The 12,859-nt window shown below is 34.9% G+C and overlaps 1 protein-coding gene across 1 annotated transcript in view; it reads right to left on the reverse strand.

Annotated features, from left to right (window-relative positions):
- The window catches only part of PROS1 (protein S), a 58,841-nt gene that overhangs the window by 11,021 nt on the left and 34,961 nt on the right, over positions 1–12,859 (reverse strand). Inside the window, exons 7-11 of the mRNA XM_004439925.3 lie at positions 11,623–11,748; positions 7,502–7,623; positions 5,637–5,752; positions 2,669–2,858; positions 32–199 (exon numbers count right to left, since the gene is read on the reverse strand). Of these exons, the coding sequence (XP_004439982.1) occupies positions 32–199; positions 2,669–2,858; positions 5,637–5,752; positions 7,502–7,623; positions 11,623–11,748 (722 nt within the window). The remainder of the gene's footprint in view (positions 1–31; positions 200–2,668; positions 2,859–5,636; positions 5,753–7,501; positions 7,624–11,622; positions 11,749–12,859) is intronic.

Consider the following 12,859-nt stretch of genomic DNA (forward strand, 5'->3'; position numbering starts at 1 on the left):
CATGACAAATGATATAAGCTTGAATCATTACCGGTCTAATGAGTGCATTCTCCACTTTCCGAGGTAATCCTGCAAAGTATACTTTGGTTTCTAGAAATCCATTTGTAAGCTTAAAAAGGTTTTGGGGTTTATTTATATTCATCACGGCTTCTTTAGCTATTTTTACACTAATACTGTATTCTAATTCTTCCACAGAGACCTGCAATTAAAGAGACAAAAATCATCAAGCAATCAGACATCACAGCGTGTCATTTGAAACACTAATATTGAAAAATCATGTTATTATCCCAGCAAATGATTTTTCAAAGTAATCATTATAATGTAATTATTAATTTGTTCTAATCCATTTGAAATGTCAAATTATTATAAAGGTGATAAAAATGTGTTTTAAAAATGTGTTTGATTGAAAATTAAATGAACACCATATTTTAAAGTTCAACCCCAGGATGCCATAAAATTAACAGTTAAAAAAAACAAGTGGGTTACTCTACAAAATCTTAAAAAACTTTTAAGTGTTCTTATTTTCCAATTGTCTGATGGTACACATATGGAATCAATAATGTAAATAAATTCTTAATATGAATTGAGAGGGCCGGCTCCGTGGCTTAGCGGTTAAGTGAGCGCGCTCTGATGCTGGCGGCCCGGGTTCGGATCCCGGGCATGCCCCAAGGCACCACTTCTCCGTCCAACGGGAGGCCGAGTCCCACGTACAGCAACTAGAAGGATGTGAACCTATGACATACAACTATCTACTGGGGCTTTGGGGGGAAAAATGAATGAATAAATAAAATCTTTAAAAAAAAAAAAAAAAAAAAAAATATGAATTGAGAAATCAATACATCCAGTATTCTGTTCATTACACGCAAATTATATTTTATTTCAAAATTCAAAAGTAATTGAAGTCATAAGGAAGCACAATACACAAAACTAAATTGGGTTTTTCCAATTTTGAAAGCAGTTTGGGTTTTTAAAAAAGGTTGGAAGTGATGGTAAACAACAGTAAAAAAAAATCCTCCCAAAAAGGCAATTCGAAGAACCATTGCCGCAGTCTCCTCATGTAAAACTGTAGCACTCAAAATGCAAACTCTTCACTTACTAGTCAGTAATGGAAGCCAAACAATAGGCATATTAATGCACCACTACAAGAGAAAAACTGTGTTCTACAGAGAAATAAATTTGGGAACATTTACAGATTTAAAGTTGGTCAATGTTCTGTCCTTAACACTGCCAACCGGCATCATTTTACCTTAATGATTATTCCCTCCTTGAAAGCTGTTCTTACTTTGCCTCCAGGACCTCAGTCTGGCTTGCTTCTTATATATAACATCCTACCTAGAAGTTTATCTAAATTCTCCTTCAAACAGCTGTATTTTCAATTTGTATAAACTCATTGGAAAAAAATTCTGTGTTTACTCTCTTTTAATGAAAAAGTGATTTTAGATAGGTGATTTGGGGACATTAGGCAGTAAAATGTTTTCTTCAGCACACTGGAGAAATAGCTTATGCATCAAATACTCTAGATGTAGATGTTGTAGGAAAGATGGAGTAGCAAAGCTACACTGATGAGGTCATCAGGAGAAGCCAGAGAATTTTAGTGATTGCTCTGACAGTTGCATCTGCTCCTGTGCAGATACTATGCTTTTAGAGTTAGGAGGCCAAAATCCATGGCTGCCAAAGGACAGATAGCCCTCTTTTTGGTGAACCACATCTGTGCTCAACTGTACTTTTATTACTACCTCTACTGTAATGTATTTCACATTACACTGTATCAGTTCATAAGGCAGCATCAGCTACTAGACTGTGAGGTGCAGGAACTTAGCACTTTAAAAGTGCTCACTAAAAGTTATTGAATATATGAGTGCATGAGTGGGTAAACAAAGGAACGACATGATTTAGCGATGACATCACATGGCTTCTCAATGTGGACCTCTCACAGTTCCCACAGGCAAAGAAAGCGTCTCTTTTGGGTACCACATTCTAAGGTGAAACTGATCTCTCAGCTGAGAGTAGCAATGACTCCATTGCAGAAAAGAATTCTCCCCACTATTGACTAGTAGTAATCCCTTCTCCAAGAAAAGCTCCATTTAATCCAGTTGATTAAAGGGTTGTTCTTGATTATTAAAATAAAGACTCATTTTTAGGGATCATCTAAAAATGCTAGTTTCTAAGCACTATGAGTGGTACTGGCTAGTATATACTGTTTATACAAATCGATTATTTACCCATATGCTAAGATTTAAAATTGAATTAACTTTTTGATTTTGTTACTGTGTGTATTTCTTTTTCATTTAAAAAATATTAGAGGCTATCCAGTGTAGTCCTTGATCAGTGGAGTCTTTGCATAAACTGTTATGCCTGTTAATAATTCCTATAAGAGAGGCACCCCTGTTCACCCAATGACAGCCACTAAAAAAAGGCAAAAAGTTAAAGACAGAGTAGTTCAAATAACTGAAAACAACTTTAGTTACAGGAAATCCTAAGTACATCAAGAGAGGTTACCATTTCTCAGGCCGTTTCAGGGATTTACAGTGCGTAGAATATACTATACACAACATCAGATAAACTCAGCCCCATTTTGGTTTGGTATCACTATAAAAGTAAATTATTAATGATTTTATACAAACGGCATCAAATTGGGAGGATTATTCACAAAATCTGTAAAACATACCATATTCCATAGACCATTATTAATAACTTTGCCGCCTGTTGTGATTTGGGTTGTATATTCATTTTTAAACTGAATTTCAATCTTTCCATCACGAAGTGCAATCAGGAACCAAGCTGAGTGATCAAGAGATTCTGCATACAGGATAACACCTTCTGAATCATATGTTCGGAAATCAAATTCGGCTGAAAATCTAAACAATGGGAAAAGAGACAGCCTTAATAATGAGAAATATGGAAGGCTCAATGTATTATTCTTTTTTTTCTTATACTGGCAAACAACAACATGTTGAAAGAGTCAACTATTTATTTCTTTCCCTGAAATTAATAAAAGAGAAAGGCAGAATTACACTGCTCATGTATTATCTCTGACTCCATGTGTGTTTAAAATCAAGTTACTGTATTGTTTTGCTTATTCTTGGAAGTTTTTTTCCCAGTCAACAGATGCTTTGGTAATTTTTCATCTTTTTTTGGTATTTGTTTTGAAGGCACTCTTTCAAATGCTGGAATTAATACACATGTACAAATATTAGGCATATTGTATCTCTCCTGGAACCTTTTATACACTATATAATCTGACATTATTTTTTTCCCGCTGTATCCATAAGTAATTAGTAAAAGATGTTACAATTTCATGATTGGTTAATCCATCAAAAAGTATATTTTCCCTATGATTTCATCTGGATGATTGCAGACATAATTACACCTTCATGTGTGGTAAGGAAGGTAAAGTTAAAAACTTTAAAATGTATCTGTTAGCTTGATTTCGAAAGCTCTCCCATCAGTGATCTAATTGCACAAATCACTAGACTAGAGTACGTGGAAGGAGAGTTTAAAGATACAGTGTAGCCATGCGTTTGGGGGTGTCTGAGCTCTGGCAATGCCTGCTGCTATCAAGACTCCAGACACATATGGAGCTATTACAGAGGAGGAAAAGTCTGAGGATGCTGGATTGAAAATAACATGTACTGAGTCAGTGCCCTCAGGACACTTTAATGAGAATCAGCATAAAGTTTCCAAGGGACCAGAAAATCAAAATGATTCAAAAAAGACAAATGGAATAGGAAAAATAGTTGTATAACTATTAGTCATCTAAGATAAAGGTATTTTAAGTTAAAAAGTCAGGACTTCAGATAATTGCTAAGTAAGGTAAGAAAGAATCCCATACTCTTATCTCCACATCTAATAGTAACAGCAATAGAGGCACTGTTTGCAACGGGGCACAGATCTACCTCAAATGGAACAAAGGAAAGGTGATAGAATAAACTTCTTAGTCTTTAGAATTCCAAGGAAATATGGTAAAGAGGTAAATGTAGAGTAAAGCATGCTGGACAGATAACAATGTGGTAGGAATGTACTGAACTCAGATTATATTAAAAAAATAAAACATTTTGCTTGGAATAAGAACTTCGGTTCTGTTTCATAATCATCACATCTTGCTGATGTGAAGCATGCATTATCTTGCCAAAACCCAAATCCATCTATGCTCAGGATCTTCCAGAAGTTGATCCTGTTATGGAGACAACTTCCTTCTCTTTGTAAAATCGTGCTAAACCAGTAATTCAGAGAGTTGTGTTCCACATGTTTTCTGTCTGGAATACATCAGCATATGGATTCATTACATTGGGGAACAGTTCATTCTTTTTCAGAAGTATTGCAGCATAAATAAAAGAGTGAATTTGTTAACTTTTGAGTAAGGAAGTATTTGACCATGGGAAACAGAGCTGAAGGAATTTGCAAAAAAAGAGAAAAAACAAAAAAGTGTTAGCTGTTCTTTGTGTTGGTTACACAGGTGGCGATTTATAAAAATTCATCAAGCTGTACATTTAAGATACATGTACATTTCTATACATATATTATACTTCAATAAAAAGCTTAACCGAAATAAATAATAAACAAATAAATAAACAGTGGAAAAAAATTATTATTTGGCCAATTTGAGTCAATGTTGGAGCCCAAACTATTGTGAATTGTCAGTGGGAAATGAATACCCCTGAAAGAGCCTGAAGATATGCAATAATTAACTTTTTTCTCTCTCATTCTCATTATTATCACAGCAAGGAAGGGTTGTCTCCAATCTCTACCACTAGAAAATATTATTTGCTCTGCGATGTTAAAGGGGAAGACCAGGTCTTGGGGAAATGGGAGTGTTGAAAGAGCACAATTACATCAGTGAATCTTGGAATAAATTTCAGTGTTTCTTAATGATAAGGTTTCTATGAATTTAGTTGAATTATTTAATGAATAATCACTCATATAGCTAACAAATTAAATTCTAAATATGCCTGTTTATCTAACTAAAATATTTTAAAATTTGGACTCTGTAATCAGGCTCAAATATGTTTCCTTTCCATTATTCCAACCAAATTCCAATTTCTTTTTTCTAGTTCCAACAATATATGGCTCTGAGAAAATTTGGTAATTACAGTAGAACCATGACTCAAAAACACCTTCCGTAAAGTCAACCTAACTGCAGGAATAGCAGACAAAGGGCTCAGAGTCTCTAAAATCATGTGATGCATTTCTTTAAATACCACTTAAGCAAGCTTGTGAAATTTCCTTAATATTTATGAATATAGCTATATTCTAAAAGCAATACTTAAGAGTATTTTCTCATTACTTAGTTTGTAGAACATGTATAAGGAAGAATGAAAATTTCACCATTACATTAAATCTACTTTCGCAGCTTCTTAGTAAATATGTATTCACTAGAAAGGGAAGAATGATGGATTAAGGTAAAATGATCATTGGAGAAGCTTGGCCCAGAATGACCCAAAATGGTTCAAGCATGAAAATTACATGTGTGAAAGAGCAAGTGAACTTTAGGATTCCACAAATCATCTGATTGATAATATACCTAAATTATCTGATTGATAATGCAATTTCATACATTTCAAATCTTTTCAGTCACTTCTTTTCTTCTGTGCTGACCTGCTTAACTCTAGAAATTATTATTGACATTGACACCTCACCTGGTGATATCTGGCAAACGAAATTTTAAATATAAAACAACCCCTACAAACTGCTCTGCCAAGTAAAGTAACTCATAGTTTTTGTCAAGGTTCAAGGGAAGGCACACTGGAACAGCCTGGAGAAAAGGAAACAGACAAAATGCATAGTTACTGCTCAGTGTTTGTGTAGCTTTCGCTCCCTTTCTCTGGTTCCTATGTTCTTGTCAAACACATCTTCTAACATTCACTAAAATAAATTAATATCTTTTACTTCCTTGTCTAGTCCCTCTGTATAACCTCCAAGAATACGTGTGTTTTAAAGTCTTGTTTAGTGTGTGTGACTGTAGATTTTTGTCTTTAATCTTTTCTTTGCAAATCTCAGTCCAAAACACAGCCTTTTTCTTCCAACAACATGTATCCCCTAACTAACTGCAGTTATGATGTGTTCCATGAATTATATCTGAAAATTATTTTTATTTGGAGCCAGAAATTGGTGGAAGAAGTAAGGTATCTACCAATAAACAGCACCTCATTCATTCACTCATTTATTTATTAGCAAAAATTTTCTGGGCAAAAATGTGCTATCTAGATAGTAAAGGTATGCTGGAAAATCTGAATGGGATAAATATAAATTAAGATATCATCTTAATCTCCAAGAAATTTACAAAAAAACTGATTTAGAGTCATTAAATCTGATATCAAGTATTTTTTTCCTAAGAGTAGAAACAAATTTTAAAATGGAAAGCTTTTTAGGGATAAGTTCCTGGATATACATATAGGGATATTCTAGGGGGAGATCTAGATTCAGAAATAACATCTCATTTCCTCTTAGAACTTCAATATATCTATCCAAGGTAGATGGTGATGTGCGACCACAACAAATCTGGAATTATGAGACTAAATTACAAAACAGACATTCACACAGCACAGCATTTCAGTGAAGTACCACCAAAGTTAGTACACACGCCAACTAGCTTACTTTATCTTCTTATCAGGTAGGTAGCATAATATCGAATGTCACATTTTTTGGATACATACAGCTTTGTCTTGGTAACAGATGTGGAGGTATGTGTAGACACCTGATTAAATCATTATCTAGCGGTTTTTTGTTTTGTTTTGTTTTTTACTGTCTGCCATAATCATATAAAATTTCACCTTCACTTGTAAAAAGTAAAAGAGATGCAAGAATTGGACTAAGGATCACTAACACGGGATTCTCATTTGGGAAAAAAAAAGAGCTTCAGATGTTGACCTATTTATTTCAATGGAGGAAAAACTTGAACTTACCCCCAAAATTTAATTTCTGGGTCAATTATGAATTACATCGAAGTAACTACAAGCAAGTTTGAGAGATACAGATTAACAAAACAGTCCTTTCTGAATTTTGATGTACTTAAACCCCATTAACTCCTATTCTGATGAAGTTGTTTCCTCCTGAAATTTTATGAGCACTTTCGCAAGTGCTAACAATGCTTCAGGCATCATCAAACTTCTAGAGTGCCGTAAAGAGAAGCAGGCCTTGGAAAATGTTTTCACCAGGTTTCTATGGAAGATTTTTTCTCAACAAGAGAAGGAACCTCAGTTTTTCCTAGTTTCTTAAGTAAACATACACTCTGCATTTTGTAAGTGTGCAGGCTACACAGATGAGCATGTCTGAGCGGTGACTCTGCAGCTGCCCGGCTTTTACTCACTCACTAATCACCCCCGATGTTTACACTCACTTGACCAAAATTAGTAAAAATATTATGACTCATAGCCTGCCTAGAACTATAGCAATTACTATAGAACATGTGTATTTTCCTGACTCACTTCAGCTCTGTGAAAATAAGTACCTGAATCTCCTACTTTAAAAAAGAGATGGGAAGTTTAGCATCACAAAATGTTACCTCACAACTCTTCTGATCCTGGGCAAGTTTGAATCCTTTCTTCCCATCACAATAACAAGAGTAACCTCCAGGGTAATTGACACAAAGTTGAGCACACATGTTCTCAGAGCACTCATCCACATCTGGGGTAAAAGAGAACATAAATTTTAATATCTCCTAAATGTTCAATCCAATAGAAGAAGGAGTATTCTGATTTCAGTATGAAATAATCAATGATAATCGGTCCTTAATGAAAGAAATCCCTATGACATCAAATCACATTTATACACTTGGCATAGAAATTTAAATGAGTTATAAGTGTAATTTCTATTTATTTACATACTTGAAAAAACAAATGTAATGTATAACTTTCAGTAATTAATAATTAATAAAAATATAACAATTTATACTAATTTTCTCATTTTTAAGAAAAAAGACAGCATCTCAAGTTACCTGTCATTCTGATTATACGAATTCCAATGAAACTACCTCTCAATTCTTTGCTTTGAAGAAAAAAAAGAAATGGAAGGGGAGGGGAGGGGAGAGGAGATGAAAGGGAAGAAAAGATCCCTTTTAAATGAAGGTTAATGTAACTTGGAATAAATGACAATATCAAGAACATTTGACTTTTGATAATGCAATGATTAATGGTGGAAATAAATTTAAGGACATAACCTTATTTCTTCTTAACTAATCTTTTTTAAAAAAAACCTCACTATGCTATTACCTCCTCTATTGCGAAATCTTCTATGTGGTCCCTGTCCCCAGTTCATATTTTGAGAAACTCATTCTTGAAAAGTTGTAATAATATGCTTCAGCTAAAGTCCACTTCAGAGCTACACAAGATCCTTGATCTTTTTGATGAATGCACCCTATGACCTTTGAAAATTCCCAAATTCATAAATACTATTATAGCATAAGTTCTCCCACAAAATGCCTTAAAATAGAACCCCAAAATTAATGACCCCTCAATGCCATTAAAATCAAATGATATACGATTAAAGTAGTAAAATATTATATATATATATCATATATAAATTTTTTCTTAAAAAGTTGGCATTCATTAAATAAAACTACAATGTGGATGATGAAGTTGGCTAATGATTAATCTGCAAATTACCACAGTAATTTCTATCTGGAGTAGTGGAAGAATAGAAATGGTTTTGGGGGTGATATTTTTTGGTGAGTGCACAAGGAGGTAAGATATCAAAATCTCAAAAAGAGTATAAATAATTGAAAAAAAAATCTATTCTAAATTTAGGCGGGGATGGCCGGGTGGCGCAAGCGGTTGAGTGCTTGCGTTCCGCTGCGGCAGCCCAGGGTTCACCGGTTCGGATCCCAGGCACACACCGATGCACCGCTTGTCAAGCCATGCTGTGGTGGCGTCCCATATAAAGTAGAGGAAGACGGGCATGGATGTTAGCCCAGGGCCAGTCTTCCTCAGCAAAAAAAAAAAAAAGAGGAGGATTGGCAGATGTTAGCTCAGGACCGATCTTCCTCACAAAATAAAATAAAATAAAATTAGGCCAATTTATAGAGATAGAAAGCAGATTAGAGGTTACCAGGGGTTGGGAGAGGGAGGAGGAGGAATTTACTGCTTCATGGTTACAGAGTTCTGTTTGGGGTGATGAAAAAGTTTCAGAACAGATGGTGGTAATGGCTGCATAACTGTGAATGTAATTAATACTACTAAATTGTACATTTAAAAATGGTTACCATACATCCATATTGCCTAAAACAATCTACAGATTCATGCAGTCCCAATCAGAATCCCGATGACATTCTTCACGGAAATAGAACAAAGAATCCTAAAATTCATATGGAACAACAAAAGACCCTGAATAGCCATAACAATTCTGAGAAAAAAGAACAAAGCTGGAGGTATCACACTCCCTGAATTCAAAATATACTACAAAGTTACAGTAATCAAAACAGCATGGTACTGGCAGAAAGAAACACAGATCAATGGAACAGAACTGAAAGCCCAGGAATAAACCCACACATCTATGGACAGCTAATCTTCAACAAAAGATGAAGAACATACGATGAAGAAAGGAAAGCCTCTTCAATAAATGACGTTGGGAAAACTGGACATCCATTTTCAAAAGAAAGTAGACCGTTATCTTAGACCATATACAAAAATTAACTCAAAATGGATTAAAGACTTGAATGTAAGACTGAAACCATAAAACTCTTAGAAGAAAAATATACGCAGTACACTCTTTGACATCAGTCTTAGCAGTATCTTTTCTACTCAGGCAAGGGAAACAAAAGAAAAAATAAACAAAGGGACTACATCAGACTAAAAAGCTTCTGCACAGCAAAGGAAACCATCAACAAAACGAAAAGACAACCCACCAACTGGAAGAAAATATTTGAAAATCACATATCCAACAAGGGGTTACCTTCCAAAATATATAAAGAACTCATACAACTCAACAATAAAAAAATGAACAACCTGATCAAAAAATGGGCAGAGGATATTAACAGACATTTTTCCAAAGAAGATATACACATGGCAACAGGCATATGAAAAGATGTTCAACATCACTAATTATTATGGAAATGCAAATCAAAAACTACAATGAGATACCACCTCTCACCCACCAGAATGGCTATAATTAACAGGACAAGAAATAACAAGTGTTGGAGAGGATGTAGAGAAAAGGGAACCCTCATACACCACTGGTAGGAATGCAAACTGGTGCAGCCACTATGGAAATCTGTATGGCAATTTCTCAAAAAATTAAGAATAGAAATACCATATGATCCTGCTATCCCACTGCTGGGTATTTACCCAAAGATCATGAAATCCACAATTCAAAGAGATTTATGCATCCCTGTGTTCATCACAACATTATTCACAATAGCCAAGATGGGAAGCAACCCAAGTGCCCATCAACAGATGAATGGATAAAGAAGATGTGGTATATATATATACAATAGAATACTACTCAGCCATACAAAAAGACAAAATCGTGCCATTTGTGACAATGTGGATGGATCTTGAGGATATGACGTTAAGTGAAACAAGCCAGACAAAGACAAACACCATATGATCCACTCATACACGAAAGGTACACAAACACATGGATAAGGAGAACAGATTAGTGGTTACCAGAGGGGAAGGGGATGGGGAAAGGGCAAAAGGGGTAAAGGGGCACATAAATATGGTGACTGATAAAAACTGGACTATTGGTGGTGAACATGATGCAGTCTATATAGAAACTGAAATATAATAATGTACACTGAAATTGCACAATGTTATAAGCCAATAAGACTTTAATAAAATAACTTAAAAAATGGTTAAAAGGGCACATTAGATCTTATATATATTTTGCCACAATAGAAAAATTACTATTGATTTGATTAGTTTTAGTCATGGTATTAAATTTATTTTGAAATTTTTAAAAATTTAAAGGAAGATGGGAAATAATTTGTACATATCCATGATAAAAAAAACAAAATCTCCTCATACGTCTAAGCTTCCTGAGGCACATGGCAGCACCACTGCAGCCAAATGAAGCAACAACAAGTCAGGGGCTCTCCCAGATCCACAAGCACTGGTATCACTGATCAGTCCTTCTCAAATTTCTAGAGCTCGGTTGTCATTTATTACGAGACTTTTATGCATATTTAATTATAACAGAACTGTGTCATTTCCTATTTTACAATAAATGACATACTGATATATGCACAGAAAATCACTGAAAAGCTTGGCATGAAACTGAAAACTTCTAACTATCCTCCTTATAACACCCACGTGATTTTTAAGCTTGTCTTTCTTTTTGAATGTGTGTGTTTCTCCTTCTAGCTTGAAATTATTTTTATCTTTGAATATGGTTTAAATGATGTGAAAATGTGTTTATTTTGCTTTTATCACACACAGGCAGTCTCCAATTCATACATAGCTTGGAGGGCCAATCTAAGGAGGACATAACACTAACCTAAAGACCACGTGCCCCACAAACTTGTTCTCTGGAAGGAAGCCAATGATGACCTAGTCGACCAAACTATATCATGAATTGTACCATCTTAGAAAACCTGACTGTTGATGTCAAATAGAAACGATGCTTCTAATACAAAATCAGGATTGAAACCCACCCCCTCCAAGGTCAACAACGACACTCCTGCAACTCTACCTTCACAGGACTTCGATATGGGATTGTAGCTGTAGCCTTCGGCACATTCACATTCAAAGTATCCTGGGACGTTCTTGCACACAGCTGTGCCACAAACGCTTGGCTTCATAGAGCATTCATCCACATCTATAAATGAAACCAATATATTAAAAACCGTTTTTCCCATACCAGAAAATGCTTGCAAAGAACCCTTGATGTGGGTTTCCTGGACCTAGTTTAACATATGCAATGAGACAACAGAGTGGCCTGAGAATAACAAAATATGAAATCTATCACCATATTTTAGTTCACTAAATATGATTTCTTGATACAAACGCATAGGGAATTTGACTGATGTTTGCCATGTTCCTTTTAGTTACATAAAAGAAGGAGAGGGCTTTAGTTCCTTTCTTATCTACCAGGTTACAGCATGAAAATAAATGAGAGAAGAGATTCACCATATTCTTAATATGTATTCCTAAATACATGTTTCTGAAATATGGTCTTTAACATACAGTCACTCTGTATTATCACAAATATGAATTTAAAAATGAGATGGCTCATCAGTCTTACATTTTTCCTTTGGAAATAGACAATAACTAAATCTGCATACTGTTATTGTTGCCTAAAGTATTCAATAGTGATTCAAAATTAAAATGAGATTGAGAAGGCCTCAAAGTATTTATAAAGATGCAGTTAATCCAATACAAATTTTAGTGCAAAATTAATGTTCCAGAAATTTCAAATGTGTTTATGTTACATAATCAAGTAGGAGACAAAGTATTGACTGCAACTAGTTACTACACAAGCACCTGGGAGAAAACAAAATGAGTGACAGAGATAGTTCAAAGGAGATGTAACTATTAGTGAACTTTTCTCCTCTCCTCTCTTAAGACAAGTTCAGAATGAAAAATATATTTTATACTCTAAGTAGTTGAGAGTTTAATTTTTCCACAGACTAGTAGTCAAAATTTCAGACACTACTCTATTTAAAATAACATGCACAAGGGCTGGCCTAGTGACATAGTGGTTAAGTTCACACGCTCCACTTCAGTGGCCTGGGGTTCGCAGGTTCGGATCCTAGGCGTGGACCTACACCACTCATCAAGCCATGCTCTGGCGACGACCCACATACAAAATAGAAGACTGGCACAGATGTTAGCTCAGGACCAATCTTCCTCAAGCAAAAAGAGGAGGATTGGCAAAAGGTGTCAGCTCAGAGCCAATCTTCCTCACCAAAAAAAAATAATAATAATAA

Source organism: Ceratotherium simum, chromosome 15, assembly GCF_057802395.1.
Source record: "Ceratotherium simum simum isolate JZ-2026a chromosome 15, ASM5780239v1, whole genome shotgun sequence".
Lineage (NCBI taxonomy): Eukaryota > Metazoa > Chordata > Mammalia > Perissodactyla > Rhinocerotidae > Ceratotherium > Ceratotherium simum.